The 22,661-nt window shown below is 35.1% G+C and overlaps 1 protein-coding gene across 13 annotated transcripts in view; it reads left to right on the top strand.

Annotated features, from left to right (window-relative positions):
- The window catches only part of MECOM (MDS1 and EVI1 complex locus), a 594,443-nt gene that overhangs the window by 535,238 nt on the left and 36,544 nt on the right, over positions 1-22,661 (top strand). For 7 of the 13 annotated variants that reach the window (XM_050779936.1, XM_050779940.1, XM_050779946.1 and 4 more), the window contains 4 exons: positions 12,082-12,184; positions 15,925-16,141; positions 20,453-20,600; positions 21,960-22,116. In XM_050779936.1, coding sequence (XP_050635893.1) covers positions 12,082-12,184; positions 15,925-16,141; positions 20,453-20,600; positions 21,960-22,116 — 625 coding nt within the window. The remainder of the gene's footprint in view (positions 1-12,081; positions 12,185-15,924; positions 16,142-20,452; positions 20,601-21,959; positions 22,117-22,661) is intronic. The other 6 variants (XM_050779948.1, XM_050779947.1, XM_050779939.1 and 3 more) reach the window with 1 other exon arrangement.

The following is a 22,661-nucleotide window of genomic DNA, read 5'->3' as shown; positions in this document are numbered from 1 at the left end:
GTGAAAGATAATGCACAAATATAAGTAAAATTCTGAACAAAGTCATATTTAGTACTACCTTCTTTACATTCTTTGGGTAGTCTATTCACTTTGTACTAGTATCCTTCATAAATGCACCAGTTTTCTTGGTCTGACTGAATGATTTTAAAACTGAGTATTATTACTGCGTACCGTTCAGTTTTTCTTTGCTATCATAGTAGGTACATTCATGAAAGGTATTGAGCTAATCAAGAACATCTTCTGAATTTATGCAGAAATTGGAAGTGATATACTTGAAATGTTATATAGGTTTTATTTGAAATCTATATGCATGGTATCAGTGTGGACTTATCTAATTATGCATTTTATATTGATTTGCCTAATTATAAATGAGAACACTTACTTTTAGATTAATTAAAATACTTTTTTTGGTATATGTTAAAAAGTTTAAAAGTAACCCTGCTGGAAATTGCTTTGTGACATTATGGAGGACCATGAAGTGAGGTTGACTTTAATAACAATAACTGTGAAATAAAGATCATGAAAATATCGTGAAACATATTTTACACTTAATAAAATTAGCGTATGAATCTTGTAATATAATATGACAATACCTGAAATAACAAGAAATGCAGCCCATTAATTTTTGTTTTATAAACATTGTTGGGTTAGAATTTAATTATGTTATAATCGTTTATTTCTTTTAACCCAATGGTTTCCTAAATCAAATATGTTTCAAAGACCATATTGAAGTGGTTGCTTGGCAAATCTACTATGAAATCATCTCCAAGAAAAAGAATAGTTTAAATTAAATGTTTCCAATTGAAAACTTAAATAAAGCTACTGTCAATTGGTCTAAGACTCTATTTCATTCATTATTGTGAGATTATTATTTGGCATCTTACCAGCTACCAGATAATTTTTACTGACTAAACTGTGTAAGAGGTAGTAAATTGTAAAATTAGGTTTAAATGGAAATCATTTAAAAATCTTCAACATATATCAAAAATAATAAACCAATCAATTGTTTTTTCTCCTTGCCATAAGAAAACAAGAGGAATTATTGACAAGGGAAAACATTATTAAATTAGCTATTGATTGTGAGCAGAAAATATCCTGTCTATCATATGAGTTACTGTCGCCATCAACAACAAATATTTTTTGAGCACCTACTATTTGTAGATGTGGGAAATACGTAGGTATTGTGAGTGAATTAATGTTATACTCCTTACAAAAGAAACTGGAGGACCTCAAATAATAGCTTTAAGATGAAATAATATAATTATATCATAATAATTGTTCGCTATTCATATTTATTGACAATGGAAGCTATTTCCTTAGACAGATAAAACTGTTGTAGAATCAGTGAAGAGATGATTTAAGAATGGGACTTGTAGGCAATCTAAGTCTACTTGCAGCCATTTTTTCATTTAATATTTATGTGTGTAGTGTTTTATAATAAATGTACTCTTATTGGGAATCTTGATTGCATTAAAAAAGGGAAACTGTTTTCCTGTTTCTCACTATGAATTAGGCTACTCATTAAAGTAGGCATTTATAATTTTACCACAGTTACTTTTGAAATATACATTGTAAAATCCCATTTTTTTTTTAAATGCCAGTTTTATGCCTTAATGAATAGCATGTTTACTTATTTTGACTAGAGAATCAGAGAAAATACTTAATTTGGGAAAACAGATAAGGACAATATTAGACACATATTTTTCCTAAGTGGTAATTTTTAACTTCTATATTATGCTGACAGAAATCTAAGATGCTAACAGAAATGCATATCAAATAATATAATTGTGAAATTCAAGGAAATTCATCCATAAACAACAAGGGAGGAAAGTCAGAAGTAAAAGTCAGATTTGTATGATACGTGTAGATGTTTACAATCACTCTTAGCCCAATTGACAAGACAAAAGGGAACAGACACCCAAATAGTGTCTGCATATATTATAAGCATATTCACCTATAAGCACATATGAATATTCTAAAATCCAATTAAAACTAGCAGTTCTAGACAACTTTGAAATGTGACTGTTGGACTAGGTACATGATGAAAGAGCTGACTAAAGAGATTCCCTAGGTCTGTTTTTTTGCTCTCTTTTCCATGAGGAATAGGAGCTGCCAAATGGTGAATAAGCACAACTCATCACATAATGAACACTCCCATTGTGGGAGGTATTATTTAATATTTAGCTATATAGAGGGACCCTGGTATAGGAGTAATTATTAAGCATTAATGACATCAACTCACCTGTATAACACAAAAGTAAATGGAATGCTCTACAAGAAATTACAAAAAGTGTTTCTCTTTGCTCTGATTTTTAGATACAGATAAAGTTTATCAAATGAATTTTAGAACAAGACAGGTATAAATCCTGGACTCTTAAAAAAAAAAAAGGAATTTGAGATGAAGCTTTCAATTGCACGTTAGTCATGGTAATAATTAGGTCATCTAACAAAGAAAGAAAAAGATTACCCAGGACAAAACAAGAGTGTATAAATTGTACTTGTTCAAAGATACATATTTTTAAAAATTCTAATGTTAAAAGATCAAGTTTAATCAATTAGGATCAGTTTTTAATGATGTAGAGGAGCCATATTAAATAAAATAAATGTGTTGCTAAGATTATAATACAGTTTGATAGTAGTAGGACAAGCAAAACGTTGTATGCTGGATAACCTGTATTTGATTTCTTTGTGGGTGAAGAAGTTCTAGAAACAGCATGGGTTTTGGTTCTGAAGTAAAGTTGATAAAAGATGTAATCTATTTTGTATCAGAAAAAAATATAAATGAAAGCCACCCAATTACCACTTCCCCATATCTTTCTACCAGCATTTTACTTAAGGAAATTTTCCTGAGTTTAAATTTTCCAGCAGATTTATGTGAGTTATTTCATTTCAGAATTTTTTTTTTCAGACAGAATGAGCTTTGTGGCAGCTTTCTTTCTTGTCAGTGCTGCCTAGAAAGATTCAAGTTTTGTGATTTTAGACGTCTCTTTCATTTCATGCTTCCAAAATTATTGCAGTGATGTTTTTGGAGATACACATTCTGAAAACATTGACATCACTGCTGAACCATAATTTCTAAGTAGCTGTGGCTTCTAACTGATATCTTTATTCACCCCTGAAAAAATGTATTAACTACAGTAATTTATCTCTATGAAAGAAGCTACACCAAAGACATTAGTAAATTAAGTCACAGTCACACTTAAGTCATAAAATAGTAGATCCATTAAATATACCCAAGTCTCTTTATCCTTGACATTCTAATTATTTTCCCTTAAAATTTCTCTACAATGCTACATAGTTCTAAGACTGTGGCACAGTGTTTAGCTGGAAATTTTTACGGAGACAGACAATGCTTAAATATTTACATTCTAACAACCTGAAATTATCCTGGGTTGCTTTCAGGAGCAAGAACTGGCCCTGAAAGGCAGAGCAGGGTAGGAGCAAAAGCAGAGAGTTGGTTGAGGAAATCTCTTTCCAGACTAGGTCCTCAACAGGACCAATATACAGAGGAAGCATAAAAATTTCTTTTTTTATTATTCAGAGTTTTCATTTACTACAGAAGCACCCATGTGTTTAATGTGAAGTAGACCAAACATCTACATGATTTACTGTTTTTTTTTGTTTTTGTTTTTGTTTTTTTTTAAGAAGAAAACTGGTCATTTAGATATTCCTTCCTTTAAAGTCTTGTAGCTATCTTACTTTTACAAACTATTTTGATTGGTGGATGTAACTTATTGCTTTAGATTTGGTCGGTCTCACCCTGTTCTCACCTCTCTCTCCATCCTTTGATAAGTCTCCTTTGGATCCCACATATACCCTTCGCCTGGATCAGAACCAGGGCTACCTACCCATAGACCCCCATCCACCTCAAACAAGGCCAGTTCTCATGCTTGAATAGATTCACAAAGTTTGGGTACTTATGGAGTAGTTCTCTGGACACAACAGCTTTACTCTAATACTTCTTCATAGTGAAAACATATTGGTAATGATCAGAGAGTCACTAAGACACAATTTACCTAAGTTGGCTTTTTAGACTTAAATGAGACCTGCCTTTCCACTTATAATTAATACAATTTATGTAAGTTGACTTTTTTGACTTAAATGAAACCTGCCTTTTCACTGATAGAATGATCTGGGCGAGTACTTTGGGATAATGTTTTGTACATGTAAGTGTGTGTATATTCTGTATCATAAGAAGGAACACAATTTTATTCAAACTCCTGGCCTGCCCTAACATGGTCTACGAGTAGAATAAAGTTCTCAGAAACCCAAGACATTATTAATCTTGTCATTTACACAAGGTGATAAGTCCTTTCATTTTTAAGTAGGCCCTTGACAGCTGGCATTTAGTAAGCAGAATAAGAGAAGTCTGCTGTTCACTCTGAATAAAAAGAAATGTGTCGATAAGAGATTATCTAATGCCTGATGTATATTTTGAAGAAATGAGATACAGAAGAATGAGTGCCCCTCAGAGAATACAAAGTCAGAATTCACTTAAGGATTCTGCCAGCTCCCTTGTGGTTAATGAACGGCAACAAGACTCTGCAGTGTTTTCAGTTGGAACAGGCATTGTTCTCGTTTGTGCTTTACCTTATAAAGTTTTAACTGCTTCCAGGACGATCATAGCTGATGTGGCACCCCGCATTCGCTCTCCTTAGGTCCACGTGAATGATTATATCAGACTGCTGTGACACTAGAACAGCATTTTATTGTGAGCTTATTATGGGCTCAATTGTTATTTTGTTTGGATTTTACTATGAAAAAAATCCACTTTCCTGCATCATTCAATTAGTACAATTTGTGCAAAACAGCAAGGTAGATTAGCTATGTATACTGCAAAAATGTAATTTGTTAGCCTCTTTACACTTTTTAAAAATGTTTGTGTCTACTGTCAGGTAATTTGTTAATTTGCTCTTCCTTTACAAGGATATCTGTCCACATTTTGTACGACTTCTTTTGATGTTAAAGTTATTATTGGCTTTGGGCATTTTCTTTGCTTTGCTTTTAAGTCAAGTTCCACTTTTATACCAAAGTTATGCTCTGCTGTTTTAAGATGAATGCCAGCTGGCAATACCCAGAGACTGGCTTTGTGAACAGTGCCTAAGCTGACTTTGGGGGGATGTTGTCTGGCTGATAAGTTACTTCCTTCACCTGAAGATGAAACTCTTTCAAACATAGTTTGCCATTTGATTTTTACATCATAAAACAAACATCACCTCATCCCCTGCCCCTAATGAAGTTTCCTTCATGTAACAATGCCTAGGACACAGCACTGACATAACACTAGGATTTTTGTTAAGATTCACAAACTGCATAAGTTGAAAGAGAGGGTGACCTGAAGTATTAAGTGCACATTTTAAGTAATTAGTGTTTGCATGTATGTATCACCTTTCATTCAGGAAGATCGCAAAGCATCACACCCACAATAGACTGTAGCTATTTCTGGAATGGCATAAAAAAGTCATAAGAATGCTTTATAAGCCATGAAGGAGGAGAATGTTTTGGTCAAGGACACAAGAGAAGCCTCCAGCCAAGTAAAACACCAAAGATGATCTTTTTAGCTTCTTTATAATGTAATGATGGAACTCTTCCCAAAGGTTTGGAAATCATTCCAAATGATCATCAGTTTTTATTCAGTCAGATGAAATGACCACATTAAAGACAGGTGGCTAATGGATATTTTTGGGGGGTCTGTAGAGAGACCCTCAGAGGTTATTTAAGGACACATCATGCAAAGCTTTCAGGCTGGGTACACTGTAAGCTTCGTGTATAATAATGTGTATCTTTATCAATTGCCCTATTTATGCAAACTAGAACTAACAATTCTCTCTCTGTTTTGTTTCATTCAATAAGTTATACTTGGTTTTCTCTTCATGTTACTGACAAAGAGATAAAGATGTGGAGAAGAAAAAATTCCCCCACCAAAGGTATCTTGGTCTCGTGGAGTCATATTTTTCATTTAGGAAGGGATATAGCAAGGTAGCACGTGATCTTTTTCAATTAATATTTTCTTGTCTTTAGACTGTGACCCTGAAGACAAATATGAGATATTTTTTCTTTGGAGAAACTAAGTGTGATTTGCTTTGGCAATGCTTAGCCATGAGAAAGCTTCCATAGTGTTGGACAAATTTATGTTCGGTCATCAATCTCTGCTGAAGACACTTCTCTTTACCTCTTATTAATTAGGCTCAGAATGTATAATAGGATCCTTCCTCCAGAGACTCCTATTAAACTTTACATCACTCCTGAATTGGAGTTTCCCACATGACTATGGATAGATCAGGAGTCCAGACTATGTTTCCTATTGCATACATTGTGTCTGTAGACTTGATGCCACCTCTCTGCAGTACCAAGACTGACAGATATGTCTATATGAAATGTTGACTTTGTTCAAACATGCAAACTGCTGCTACCTACCTCCTCTCCTACCGACCCTCCAATTGCTGAACTTCCATTCAGCTTTTCCTAGTCTTCAGACTAGTAAATTGAATGAAGATATAGAAGATAAAGCATTTAGGCCAAATGTTGGGAGCTGGAAGAGGAAGAAATCAACTGTTAACTTCAAAGTGAAAAGACACCAATAGCCAGAAAGGTTTTCTCTCAGTACAGATTTTGCTGGGAGTACATTTCTCTATTATTTCAATTATTACAACTTCCTGCATAGGTTGAAGGTCATTCATAATTCACACTTCTGTCATTTTTAGACATGCCAAATGCAGTCTATTAAGCATAAATAAAACTTCCAGTGTTTGATCAGGAAAAATAAACGGGGATTCATAACAATAAAGCCTTGTTCATCTTTTTAAAAGTAAATGTGTTTTCCTTCTTTCTTATTTTTCCCCTTGTGTGCAGAATTTTTCTGTCTCAACAATACAAACATAATACTTTAAATCAATCCACAGATAAAGAATCTGACAGATTCTAGATTTTTGTTCTCTGGTATAATAAACAAGACCCACCTGATTACCATTTGTAAGTACTAATGATAGAGGATTTGGTTGAACGCAGTCCTTCAAAGTATAAAACAGAGTTAGACTGAGAGTCTTTTATGGCATATTAACTTTCCTAGCAAAGTGCTTATGAGTGTCTATACTTGCTTTACTGCTGTCCTCTTGGACTTAACCAAATAAAATGAATAATGATATATGATTAATTCTAATTCCAAGTATATATAATATAAATTTTATAAAACATAATATGTAATTACATATAACTTGTATGATATATACTAATAATCATGTGCCATGAAGCATTCGTTCTTATTATATATAATTATATATATAATATGAGATTGCTAATATGCAAATTAAAAAATTTCTCCAAAACATATACTTTGCCATATTTATGTCAAATTATAAGATATGTATTTATAAGTAACACCACATGAAAATGTACAATTTGGAAGTCTAAATTTGCTAAATCAATTTCATATCACCACTGTCTTTTATACTTAACTTAGCCTTGTGAGTATTAACTGAATGGACACTCTCTTTGCATTTGGAAATACTTTCAGGGTTTGATTAAAATAAATTAATTGTAATAATTCTGTTTAGGGTATTTAATTTCTATATGCATGTATAACATTATAATTATGCCTTCAGCTGTGGGTTTTACCAGTGGTAAAACTGAACAATTTTGGATTTCTAGTTTTACTTTTCAACTTCTTGAATAATTTAGAATTTTAAATAAACATTTAGAAATTTCACTAGTGTGCTATTTGAACAAATTTTAAAAATAAAAGAACATGAAATCTGTTACTAAAACATTTACTGTAAAAACTTATCCTTATAAATTGAGGTATCCAGAGATCCAAATACAATATTCGTACTTACAAAGGTATAAATATTGCTTTATAGAAAAATAAAAAGAGCCTAGCAAGATACTGGGAAAATTTAATTTTTATGTGATAAAATGAAAAAACCATCTCAACTGGCAAAAGTTTCAGGTTCATGGGAGTTAGGTTATGTTCATAACATGTTGTGCTTCTGGATTTTGGTATTAGCTACCAAGTAGAAAGTTTTGGAGGAGTTAACACAGTTTTAAAATATTTATTATGACTTTTTTTAAAAATGGAATTTCCGTATAATTTATTTTCTTAAACTATAAGGCCCCATTCTTTTTATCTTTCACCTTATATTGGGAAGAATTGAGTTTTTCCTTTTCATAGAACATTCTGAGAGAGAGAGAGCAAAAATAATACATGAACAACCTTTTTGTATTAATTCAAAATTTTCTAAGTGTTGAAGATTTTTGAGCCTCTCTTTATTTATTGGGGGTATATTCATTCCAAAATTTCAGATCCAGGATATTTTTATTTTGAATTCAGAGAACTTTTTACATAAAACCCCAATAGGAGAGGAGACCCATTATTAACTCTTTTATGGAACTTAACAGACTAATTGACTCCCTTCCATTTTTCTCCAACACAAAAATGAGAGAGTCATATTAGCAGTGTCTCTGCTTCTGGCACATAACACAGATGGCATGTAATTCACTGGACTACAATATAGTCGAGATTTTTGAGAATACACTGACTTTAAAGATATTATAACTGTATTTTTATAAGCATGGTCATACTATATACAAATATATGAGAAAATCTATATAAATCACTTATTTGTTGCATTTTTATTTGCTGAAAGATCTATTTTATAACATAAAAGTATATTTTCTGAAAGGCCTGATTGCTCTAAGATGATATCCCTTCATTTCCCCATTATATTGTTTCAGGGCTACAAATTGTCATTTTGTTTTGGTTTAAATTACTCCTGTCAGTTCTCAAATGCCTGCTGGCATACCATTAATATTATTAGAAAGTAAATTAAATTTATATGTAGACATCCCTAGATTCAAGGATTCAAATTATACTTTTGGGCCATTGTAATTAGAAGAGGAAAACAATATTGCTTAAGTGTCTCTAAAACCCTAAAGGATGAGAGGTAATGGAGATCAAGTGGTAGAAACACCTTGAGAAAAGGACTAGATTTGTAAGGGTGTGGCAAATGGAACTTCGAGGGACATTCTTATTGCTATATGGGGAAGCATGCCCAGAATCTGCCCTCATTATGTCTGGCGCTTGCCAGTTCTTTTCAAACCTCAGTTTCATGAGCACCATAAAAACTCACTTAAAATTGAAAAGAACACCCTGAAGTTAAAATCCACTCTGCTTTTCTTTGCCTTTCATGGCTTGGAATGTCACCTTTTACCTCCAGTAAATAAAGCCAACATCAACACTCTTCCGTGTCTTTTATTTTTTATTCACTCAATATTCTTCACATGACAATCTGGACACTTAAAGGGAAATTACAGTAGTGATCTATGTCTTGGCAAAGAGAATTGTCTTTATAATATATAGTTACAGTGTATCCATCAATTTCTTTTGTTTCTTAGACTGTTCACATTGGATTGAGTAAATCTAAAATAGAATTAAAAGAGACATGATTAATAGTGGACTACAAAGAAATAACGATACTGTAATACTCTCTTAAAATGACCTGACATGCATATCTAAGTAGTATTCCCCAATAGAGACAATTGCACTGTTTTACTGTCTTGCAGGTTATTGTCTCTTTAACCTCACTATTTCCGAGAAGCCGCCGAAAAGTTCTAATATGTCACAATTCAAATGTCAACATGTTGTTGGAAAGGAAGCTAATAAGTTAAACCTTTGAGAGATGCCAAAAAAAGAGGTGATTCAAACTGTTGAGAGAAGTCCATTGTTTTCTAAGGGGAAATAGAACTCCAGAATGAAACAGGGTACTTATAAGTATTTAACTGGAAGATTTAGGGGAAAAAAGCAAAGTCACACATTATTTTATTATTATTTTAAATCTGGTAATCTTTAAAAAGAACTGTTCTCAGTGTACTTCCAAGGAAAAGAAAATGTGAACGACTAGGGTTAATAGGATACAAACTGCAAATAAACTATTTTTTATAGAAACAGCCCATAACAAGGAATAATTTTCCCAGGATAGTCTGGATTCTATCTGTGGACAAATACGAAGATTCTTAGGTTATATTATAACATATTATAGCAACATTTTATGTTAGCATTGTTTTCTGTAAACCAGCTTCAGGTTTATAGTAGTTCAACTACTATTGAATGAAAAAAATTATTCTATTTTGACAGGAAAGAAGCTAAGCAGAAAATACTCAAGTTATTTTTCAAATTTAGCACAATTTTGTGCTCTGGTCTTGTTATAGAAAAATAAACAATTGTACTTTAGAGCCACCTACTGGAATAAAGAGGCACGTACAAAGTCTTCTTCTTTCCAAAAGATAAACAGATAAATAAAATTAAAGTAGGAGCATTTCTGCTGATCTTATAAGACATCAACTTATGCAGCTCTTCTTAGTTTGAAAAATCAAGTGATGTTGCAAAAAACCATAGTTAACAGTACTATCTCCTAAGAATATATTATTAGAATATGATGGTGGTTGTTGTGATGTTGTTTTGGTTTTTTGTGTGTGTGTGTGTGTGTGTGTGTGTGTGTGTATGTGTGTTGCTCAGATATTTAGAATCTGGACTTTTTTGGCTTAATAAGATTGATTCTGGGCTGGGCGCAGTGGCTCACTTGTAGTCCTAGGACTTTGGGAGGCCTAGATGGGCAGATTGCTTGAGCCCAGGAGTTCAAGACCAGCCAGAGTAACATGGTGAAATCCCATCTCTACCAAAAAATACAAAAATTAGCTGGGCGTGGTGGTGCACACTGTAGTCCTAGCTACTCAGGCGGCTGAGGTAGTAGGATCACCAGAGCCCAGGGAGGTTGAGGCTGCCATGAGCTGTGATTGTGCCACTGTACCCCAGCATGGGCGACAGAATGAGACCCTGTCTCCAAAAAAAATAAAAAAAAAAAAAGATTGATTGTGTTTGTGGACATGCTCAGTAGGAAGATTGGAGAAAAGACTCATTGGCAATGTTAAAGAGAGAGAAGAATATATGAGGCAAAGGAATAATTTCCTTCTCAGAGTACTGTAGGGTTTTGCAAAGATACTGTGGTATAATATAATTGGTCTCATTTTCACCAGTTAATCGTAGAACTTCATTCTTTCTTCTAAAACCTCTATCTGATTATGGGATTGTTTAATAAATAACCTTAGAATGAAATGAAAAACTAATGACATTTTTTGGTAGAATGAATAAACATCTAAAAGATTTTCATGCTTAAAAGCCTTTTTAAATGGAAAAAAAAAAAAAAAAAAAAAAACCTGGTGCCTGGACAGGTAAGTTGGACAATGACTTGCCTAAGTCACCAAGCTGCCCAGGGGAAAAGCAGGTGGCTCTTGGAAATTTCAGGTCAGGGTTCTTTCCATACTTGCTCCATTGCTTTTCAGTCAGTCATTAACAGATTTATTAAATGCTTCCTCTCCTCAGCACTTTGCTAGAAAGCAAGGGAAATAAGCACCCCTCCACCACCCCAATAAATGCATCAATAAAACATGTAATGCTTACTTTCAAAGAGAGAGAATCAGGAGCTGGGCCTGAGGGCAGGACCTGGGTATGGGAGCACCCTTCTGATTGGTGAGAGAGGGGATTAAGTTTTGAGAAAACAAAATACTCTCCTTTGTTGTCATGATCCTTTATGTCATGCCCTTTCAAACTATTACCTTCCAAACACACCGTTGAGAAGGTGCTACTTTTGCAAACTTGCTTAAGTGGGGAAGGGGCAAGGTAAGCTAGGCTACTGCTGGAGAATTCCAGGCAGAATTAAACTCTGTGAGTATGTGTGGTTTCCTAGGGTGTTTTGAGGATTCAGAGAAGGGAAAGTTCTTCGTTAAATATTACACAGGATATATGTGACGCAGCTAGCCTTGCATTAAGAAAATTTTATTTGTGAAGTAGGATTTGGAAAAGATTTGTGAACTGGCTTGAGAGTCACAGCTTTCCATTTGTCACCAGAGGGCTCGTTTTCAGTATATAAAACAGGAAATCACACTTCTTTTGATAAAATATAAAAAGAAAAAGATGTTCATTAAGCTGATGCAAAATGTACAGGTATCTTAGTGTATATCTTGACCTTTGTTAATATATATACATCTCTCTCTTTCCTGATTCCATCCCCCTTTATTTTCTCTTTAAAGATATTCTACAGAGTAGTTGCAGACATTGCGCCGGGAGAGGAGCTTCTGCTGTTCATGAAGAGCGAAGACTATCCCCATGAAACTATGGCGCCGGATATCCACGGTTGGTACCACTCAGGCCACTCTCCTTATCACCTTATCATTGCAACTATAAAGTAGCATCGAAAGCGTCCATTGTTCTTGGTGTTTGTTACTTTCCCTGGCTTTTCAATGTCAGTTTTAACAAGTTCCTTCTCTTGAAGCAGCTATTTTCTTGGTTTGACATCTGGTCACTATTACAGTGAAGCTGAAGTAAGCAGAGGTCTTCCTTAAAGTGGAGGTCAAAGGAATTTTGAGTATTTGCGCAGAACCTCACCTAGCTATGCCTTTTGTCAATGCATTAGTCTATGGTGAGGATCCTTTCACTGTGTAGGGGGCCTTTCAGAGGCTTGATTTTGAGCTTTCCTAAATCAAGGGAATGTTTCTGTCATCTAATGTTCTATTACTGGGAAAAGTTTCTATTGCAGGAAAATCTTAGCCAATATGACCATATGGGAGGGGTGTCAGGGAAGAGGCCTTGGGGAAAATGTACAGATGAAGAAATTTTAGAGGCAGAGGAATTTTTTTTTTTTTTTTGAGACAGAGTCTCGCTCTGTTGCCCAGGCTGGAGTGCAGTGGCCGGATCTCAGCTCACTGCAAGCTCCTCCTCCCAGGTTTACGCCATTCTCCTGCATCAGCATCCCGAGTAGCTGGGACTACAGGTGCCCGCCACCGAGGCAGAGGAATTTTTATTTGCCAGAGGCATATTCTAAATAAAAAGATAATAAAAAATAATGATCATCAGTAGTGATGCATGTTTAGGTCAGATAAAGAGAAAATTTTGCTTATATTGATTTGTATCATTGAGATGGAAATTTAACATATATTTTTCTTCTTCCTCTTTCTGTCTCCTAGTATAATGTGATTTGGTTCAACATAATCTAGTGGCATCTTTAGAATATTTTGTAGTCGGAAGGTCCCATAGAATCAGGGATCACCACCCTCCATCCCTTTAGCATCCCAGATGGGAAAATCTAAGCTTTTGCTTTTATATCTCCAGGAAGCTGCCACTCTTGGCGGGTTCTCTTTACTTGAACATTTTTTTCCTTTGGACTGCATTCTGCCTCTTTGTAGGTTATACAAGAGTAGTGGTATTTGCAGGGTGACGGGGAGGGCTGGCGGGGGTAGTGGGGCGGGGGGGAGGGGGGCACGCTTTTGGTGCTCATTTTCCTCTTAGCAACTCTGACATGCAAATAGCTTTAGAAACCTAGAGTTCCCAATTAGCCTGGTAGAGTTTGAGCCTGAAGGGGGTGGCTGGCCCAATGGGAAAGGGCTTTTTGGCAGCAAGGAGTTCTTAGATGATAAAGAACTTCAATCTGGGCTTTCTCTGGTGCAATGAATATTTCATCTGTAAATGTTAGACCTAAAAAAGGTTTTCAAACAGTTGTTTTTTTAAATATTAATGATTAGGTTAATACTCCAAAAGTTCTAAATAGAAGCGACTATTCTTTTAGGGCTGCCATTCATAAATTATTTTCCTTCACAACACTCTTGAACCCATCAGTTGCTTCTTGTTTTCAATGTATCATGTTTATATCCATACATACACTACATATGTTTCATATATTTCTTATAATATTTAAATGATGATTTGTATTTTATACTTCTAGGATTCAACTCTTCCTAGGAAAGAAAATAAAACACATGCATTGCACACCTACTGTATGATAGATATTATATATTCTCTCTATATTGTCTCATTTACTCTTTTATGCATAGAACCTGTGGGAAAGAAATTATATCCATTTTACATATAGGGAAACTGAGCTAATTAGGCTAAGTGAATTGTCCAAGAATGCATGGCTAGTAAGTGGTGGAGTCAGGATTCAACCCAAGATCGTTGCTGTCTCTGATACCTAGGCTTTTTCCATGCATTATGTAGCCTGGAGATTCTGTTTGTGTTCAGACTCTTGGCTGAGGTCCTAAATATAGATCTTAAACATATGAATAGTATTACAAACTCTAGGAAATGTTTCTATTAACTAGCTAATGTCATTGAGAATCCTGTCTTTAGAGCCAAGTTGAGTTTTTTTAGAACACCTCCCTCTCTGGACCCTCTAAATCCAAAGACAAACTGTTGAATCTTAAAACACCTCTCTCTCTCGACCCTCTAAATCCAAAGAGAAACTGTTGAATCCACATGGTAATTTCTTTACCTCTCTGTTACCACTGTTACTCGTTTAGTTTAAACTAAACCAGCATCTTATGTGGATTTCGGCAGCAGTGTCTCAATTGGTCTCTCTGCTTGACTTCTCTTGCTGCAACTGGGGAAAATTCTTCTAAAAACCAAGTCTGAATATATCCCTGCTTTCCGACTTTCAGTGGCTGTTTTCCTTCTTAGCACAGATTTACAAAGCCCCTGGTGAGCTGCACCCCCTCCAACTTCATTTTGCACTCCTCCCTTTTGTGTGCTCCGTGAACCTACCATACCTCACTACAGCCCTACCTTTCTGTGGATGTGCCATCTTTTTTGCCTCCATCACTGGTCTGTTCATGCTGTTCCCATTACCTGAAATGTGCCCCCTCCTTCCACTTCACCTGGCTGATTCTTACTCATTACAGAACCTTTTCTGAACCTCCCTTCCCCAGATTTGATGGATTAGTCCTATTTCTCTAGGCTCCTTTAAGCCCTATGCTTTCATCTGCCATAAAATATATCACAGTCTCTTTGTTCATATGTATATCCCCTTAAATTTCTTATATATTCATTCCCTAGAAAAATGCCTAACATTTGGTAGGTGACTAAAGTATTCACCCAAAAACGTTCAATGAACAATTGAAAAGTAACATCTTCCTTGGCCATAGGTCTATAAAAGAGGGATTATGTGTCATATTGTTTGTCGTGGGTATTTTTTATCAGTGTGAGCTGTTTTCAAGACTTCTGTGATTGTACCTGTGTGATCTGTGCAGAGTGTGGCTTTATGAGTGGGCTGAAAGCTATTCAAAAGACAAAAATAGAAACAATACCATCACTACCTGACATTTTATAACCTTGTTGTCTCTACACCCCACTACTACCATTTATTTATCTTATTAATTTAAAGTGGAAATTAATGATATGTTTGCTATTTAACAAAGCTATGCCAATTTGCACTGACCCTGGGGTAACATAAATTAGCCTAGAAGGGTACTAAAAACATCCTGTGTCCCATTTTTAGTGATGATGAATGTTAAACCATTTCCAAGTTTGCTGACATTAACCAGGCTTAAGCATGGGTCAGATACAGACTCTGTGTCCCATGTTCTTTCCAGATAACCTGGCACTGGCATAATAAGAAGTGTATGAAATAGAAATGGTTTCAAAACCTTACACAACCACATAGCTCTATACTCCCTGACTGTTTACATTTAACTTCTATGAACCTGAAATCCTCATCTGAAAACTAGGATAACAATCTGACCTATAATTCCTCATTATCAGGTTTTAAGGAATGTCAGTAATCCACATACAGGGTTGAGAAAATATATGACGCTCAGTAAGTCGTATTTATTATTTTTAGTATTCTCTGAACCTGAAAAGGTTTAGTCATAAAGTTTTACTGATCAGGAGGATATACTCTAGTCACAGCCATTGCTTATGTTATTGTTCCAGTCTCTCTTCCGGGTTCTTTACATATGATATTTCTAATCCACATTAAAATTGACATGATAGAAATGACAATCAAATAATACCTCTTACATCTCATAAAATTTGGTAAGATTGGCTCGTTTGTGATGGCAACTCCTGACCACCCAATCCTAGTAACACCTGAATTGTTTTCACAGAAGAACGGCAATATCGCTGTGAAGACTGTGACCAGCTCTTTGAATCTAAGGCTGACCTAGCAGATCACCAAAAGTTTCCGTGCAGTACTCCTCACTCAGCATTTTCAATGGTTGAAGAGGACTTTCAGCAAAAACTCGAAAGTGAGAATGATCTCCAAGAGATACACACGATCCAGGAGTGTAAGGAATGTGACCAAGTTTTTCCTGATTTGCAAAGGTTAGAAATGGCATGTTGTACCTCAAAACTTGTGTATTTATTCTGCAATGTTATGCTGAATTTTGAGGCTTTGTGCGGATGGAAAATTTGGAACTCCAAAGAGCTGGACAAATGCACTCGTGACATGTTCAGAAATCATATTTGCCTGGATATTCTCATCTGTCAAATATTTACAGTGAAATCGGAATTAGTTATTTTGATGTCACATGAAAAATAATGTTATATTATTATTAAATAGTGTTATTAAAAACTGAAGCCTTAACTTTATAGTAAATTACGATTTAGAGTAAGTATAAAGAGTGCTGGAACAAATTAAAGTAATCATATGTCAAGAAACAATAAAGCTGCCCCTAGAAACATTCAGACAGTTTTTGAAAGGACTAGATCTGGCATTCACTTAATGACAGGTAAATGATCTTTCGATAGAGCAGTAATTCATAGATTTAATTTCAACAATTTATCTAAATTGCATATATATAAAAGAATAAGAGAAACTTGTTTGATTTCCCAAAGTGTTGAATTTCCTAAAAGGTAAAAGAGAAACACAATTATGTAAATGAGGTAATTCTTTAACACTTATTTTTAACACAATGAAAATCATATTTCAGTGACATATTAACTTGTTATAGCCTTTTGAATTTTATTCTATAACTTTTTAAAATTGCTGATAACAACACTAGAACCTACTTTTTGAAAAGTATATACTAATTGTACTACAGAATGGTCTTTAAGATCAGAACAGTTTAGAACAGTTAATGGATCTTTTTGTTTGTTTCTACCTAATGATTTTTGCCTTGGTCCACAAATAATTTTAATAATTGTATTCATTTACTTTGCTTTTAAATCTGGAAATTGTCCTTGAAACCTGTAATCAGAATTTTAAATGCACATCACATTATATTTAAATGGGAATGGTAGTATATCAAATGGCCTTACTCAAGAATGGGAATTACTCAGACTTTGTCTTTGACAGTTCACCTTCAGTTTACCCTTTTGATTCCTTTGCTTCTTTCCTGAATCCTTTTATTCCTCTCATTTTCACCTCACGTGTTGCCCTACATCCTCTTCTCTTGGTTATACCTCTTTTAGGAAAGGATTTCATCTAGTAGTTGTTCACTTTAAGGCATAAATGACTAAAAGGCATTAAGCATAATCCTTTCTGTTGAGAAGATTGAATAGAAAGAATAAATATCTAGCTTTGAAAATTTAGGACTAATTTAGTTATTAGAGAGTAAACATTTTATGGAATAAGAGGGCTTTCCCAGAACCTTTTAAACTCACTTCTGCCACTTCATATAAATCTTCATAGAGAATAAATCAATTATATATGTTTAGCAAAGTGTGGATTTGTAATAAAAAAAAAAGCATGTCCCCTTAATATAATTGTGCCCAAATTAAAAAAAAATGGAGCTGATAAACACAAATGAGTAGGAAAATATTTATTCTGTAAAGTAATATCTCTGGTGTCAGAAATAAAGTTGATTTACTTCAGCTGTATTGTAAAAAATAATGAATGGCATTATAAAGCAAAAATTGACAAACTAAACACTAAAATGTATTTCTTACTTCCTACTAAGAGTATACAGCAATACTTCTTGGGTGGAGAAAGCCTCTTAATCTGCCTTGCTGTAAGATTAAGCCTGAGTCAACTCTATCTAATGCTGAAACCAACTGTTAGTTTAGTTAATTCAGTCAAACATTTAGTAGAAAACAATAAGGAAATCTAATGATCTGGCATTGCGTGAATTCTCAACATTTATATTTTGGCAGCCCAGCCATATGGATAAAGCACGTCACTATGCAATTGGATACTAATCATCCAACTGGTATTTTTGGTTATAAATTATATAATCTAGCCACATTCAGAACCTTTATTTTCTGAATATTTTTTACTTTATTGAATGCTGCGTTGTCACTTTATACTTTAAATGATGAAAATTACTTTCTGGTCATGACCTATTCTTCTGCTGTCTATCCTGTATGTAAAATCTTGAGAAAAGAATGCAAACAAAAAAATAGGAGCAAGAAAGAAACAAAGGATGATGTGCAAAAGATGAAAAGAGCTGAAAAGAACTCAAAAGGCTCATCAAGGCTCTATAGATTGAGATAAAATTCCATGAAAAGCAGAGAAGTCTCACTGACTGGATTGCTTCTATGTTTATGAAAGGAATGCACATTTACTTTTGTGAAAGTGACTTGCTTTTTTTGTGCTTTTTATTACTGATTAGTTGGAAGCTAATAATACTATGGGACAACATGGAGTTTCTGCTCGATTAGGAGAAGCAAAGAAGGGAAAATTCCTTTTGCTTTGTTATCTTTTTACCCCTACATGCCATATACTTACAATATACTCTTAAAATTAAGCCATATCCTTGGAATTAGGGGGAGGAATAAAACTCAACATATAGGCCAATCTTTTGCCACTAGATTTCAGGGTTTATGATTTGATATATAGTGTAGTGGCATATATATCATACAATGGCTTGCCTTTATGGGTTGCTGGGGATGGACAGTGAGAACTGCAATCTGTGCAGTGATTTTGGAGGATGTCCCTGACTCATTTCAATGTTAACGACAGTTGTTGGTATCTCTGTCTTAACTCTTTTATTAACATTCCACTCTGTAACAAACAGAGGATTACATATTGTAGATAAAGGTAGGGGCTTTCTTATGACTCCACATACCTGTACTCTCCTAGTACCTGTTGTTCACAGAGATATCACCACCTGTGCTCGGAATAGCATTTCCAACTCAATTGATTCATGGGGCAGGAAAAATGAGTTCTTGTGCCAGTATGAATAGAGTTGTGGGGAGGAAGCTGAGAAAGAGAAAACGTATAGGAAATGCATTTCTAATTTACCAAGATATGAGAATGGGCACCATTTTCTTACATATACTCCCACTCACACAGTCTGTATGACCACTGGATAATTTATTCTAGGTGCGCAAAGGTCTTAATTGGTACTGATAGTTATAGTATTCATCCCACAAAGAAATAAAAGAAAATAAAAGAATGCTTTCCTGGTTGGTACTTTTTCTTTTCTAAATAACTTTTTTATTGTGGAGCACTTAAAATATACACAAAACTAGAGAGGGGATAGTATTTTTTAAATCCCATATGTTAAGCTTTAATAATTATCACATGAAGTCAATCTTGTCACTATACCTGCTTTAAATTATTTGAAACAAATCCTGGACATTATATCGTCTTATTCAAAAATAGTTTAGTATGTATCTATAGAAAGTAAGGACTCCTTAAAAACATAAGTTCAATAACACATTAAAAATAATTTCTTGCCAGGCGCGGTGGCTCACGCCTGTAATCCCAGCACTTTGGGAGGCCGAGGCGGGTGAATCACAAGGTCAGGAGATCGAGACCACGGTGAAACCTCGTCTCTACTAAAAATACAAAAAAAAAAAAAAAAAAAAAATTAGCCGGGCGCGGTGGCGGGCGCCTGTAGTCCCAGCTACTCAGGAGGCTGAGGCAGGAGAATGGCGTGATCCCGGGAGGCGGAGCTTGCAGTGAGCAGAGATCGTGCTACTGCACTCCAGCCTGGGGAACAGAGCGAGATATACAAATTTTAGAAAATGGAGGCAAACATTTGAGAAGATAAAACATTTTAAACTTTAAAACAGAGAAACTATGCTTGTGAGAAACTTCTAATCATGTTTTTCTTTTAGGGGGCTTAAATACTGCACCCACTTAAAATATTACACACTTTTTTTCCCCCAGTTCTTAGGTTTTGTATATTATGTGTGTATACATAGATATATATGTGTGTGTATACACATACACACACACACACACACACATCCATGCATCAATCCATCCATCCATCCATCCATCCATCCATCCATCCGTCCATCCTAGGTTCACTAGAGATTATATACATTAGACAGAATACTTGCCTATGTATTATTAAGCATTTTCTGTTTGAGTGTTTATGTTTCAATTAAGTGTGTATTAGCAATACGTGTTGCTGTTAGAATTGTGTAGTGAATCCAAAACTGGACAAATAGCTTGTTGTTTATCATGCTCTTAAATCGGCAGATAATCCCTGCCAGCTGTATCAGATTTATTTTCTAACAACAAGAGCACATCTTCATATTGGTGACACAGTCCAGGAGACACAGTCCAGGAAACATAAAATGCACTTTCGTCTGTCACAAGCCTGTTTCTGCTCTTTCCTCCTTCTCAGTTCAACTCCTTTTCCTTCTTATTTCTTTAATTGTCAGTTGAATTAGCAATAAAATGATGTTCTGTTTATGAATGCATCCTTTGTCTTTTAAAATCTGTTGTTCTCTTAACAGCCTGGAGAAACACATGCTGTCACATACTGAAGAGAGGGAATACAAGTGTGATCAGTGTCCCAAGGCATTTAACTGGAAGTCCAATTTAATTCGCCACCAGATGTCACATGACAGTGGAAAGCACTATGAATGTGAAAACTGTGCCAAGGTACAGTGAATTTGTAGGCTACTTGGCCTCTCTCTGTCATCCTGCTCTCTCTTAATCCATCACTTGCTACGATATATAAAAACAAGCCTTCAGAGGGGAAACTATAAATATCTTGAGAAAAGTACACTGAGTGTTGTATGCGAAAAGGCATTAGTAGAGTGTATAAAAACACTTAGTGGGTATCCTTTTATTTTTGTAAGAGAGGAAGTGAGGCTTAATGGTGAGTTCCAGAACTAGGTGTCAGACATCCTTGGTAAATTCCTGGTTCTGCTACTGATTTGCCAGCGTGGAGTTGTTTTATGGCCTTGTGGAGAATGAAAATTTTATCCAATTCATGTTACTGATTGCTTTTAATAGCAATTTGTGAGGAAGTCACATAAAATTTCTGAATGCCTATTCAGAAAGAATAGGTGACTCTTACATTTGCAGATTTTTCCAACCAAGGGCTCACCGTAAATTATGACTTGGTTCTAATTAAAATGTGTAGAGCCTCTGTCAGTGCTGAACAACATAAGGATGATATGGAAGTACTCAACTTAGACCATAACTGTGAACTATGGTAAAAGTAATTCACTTCTTTTAATTTCATGTTTCTTAATTAACTCAAAGATGTCCTGGTGTCATTAAAGTTGCTTTCTATTTCCAAAACACATTTCCTAGCATTTTAATAGCTTTTTTTTTATGCCAATGGAAATTTCTGTACCCCACCAGGTTACTGGGTAATCATTCTCCTGTGATTACCTTGCTCTGTGCACATTAAAATTTCGTATGTTTTTTCCTCATAAAAAATTAAAGACATTTGAAATTTCTTTAGGGATGTTTTGCTCTCAGATGTGTTGAGTGGCTTTTTTATTTTTGTTTTTAGTACAGTGTCTAAAGGAATGGTTTTAGCTTGCTGGTAAGTCACTGAAAGAGTGTTAGAATTTAATACCTTAGGGAAGCTCTTTAAATAGATTTAAGGTATGTTAGTAAAAATCCTCCAAATTTTTGTACACAATGTGTCTTTACTTAAAGGGTGAAAAAAGCACACAAGTTTTAATAATGGCATAACCAGCATTTTATTACTTAACTCAAGTCACTCTAAGTGGTATCAAAAAGGGTCTTGAATAAGGCCTAATGGCGCCATTATTTGCTCAACTGATACCAGTGGATACACCATGCTAAGGATATAGAGCAGAATAATTTACAGTTCCTACCCTAGAGGAGAGTACATTTTGGAAATTGGAGGAGAGTACACTTTTGGTCTTTGGGGTAAAGAAAAACAAAACAAATAAGCAAAGTTTCTTCTTGAGTCATCCCGGGTCTTCTTTATTGTGCCCTTGAGTTAAGTTTCTTGATTAATCAGTACTCATTTCCTAGCAGGTTTTCACGGACCCTAGCAACCTTCAGCGGCACATTCGCTCTCAGCATGTCGGTGCCCGGGCCCATGCATGCCCGGAGTGTGGCAAAACGTTTGCCACTTCGTCGGGCCTCAAACAACACAAGCACATCCACAGCAGTGTGAAGCCCTTTATCTGTAAGTTTTCAACACTCCAGCCCTCCTTCCCACATCTGTCTCTCCTCCAAAAGGCACTGTGACCAGGAGAGTGACTGCACATGGCCTTTAGAGGGTCACTGTGTTAGCTATTTATGGTCCAATACAGTAGGGCTATTTATGATTACAAGTAAATCTTTTATAATCAGATCCATGGTATTTTGTCCTTGATTCCTGGGGTGTTTTATTTTAGAAGAAATCAATAACAGGTAGAGGAAAGAAAAGTCATTAGATAATCAAAGGGAAATCTCTCAGGTTGTAGGATTTAATCAGGACAATCAGATTTGTCTCATATCGTAAATGTTCATGGCTTGGTAAAGCAGCAAATAGCAGACATCACTAAATAAGATGAAGTGATTAAAAACCTGTTCTGGAACAGAAAGAGCTGGAAGAACCCCACCTGGGAAGTGGGCTTATGGCTCTGTGTGCATGTATGTGAGTATATGTGTGTGGAGAGAGCAAGGGGGATGAAATGCTTTTTAATCTACCCATTGTTGCCGATCACAGGCTGTCGGACCTGTAGTTCT

The sequence above is a fragment of the Macaca thibetana genome, chromosome 2, assembly GCF_024542745.1.
Source record: "Macaca thibetana thibetana isolate TM-01 chromosome 2, ASM2454274v1, whole genome shotgun sequence".
NCBI lineage: Eukaryota > Metazoa > Chordata > Mammalia > Primates > Cercopithecidae > Macaca > Macaca thibetana.
This window is presented reverse-complemented; position numbering and strand designations above follow the sequence as displayed.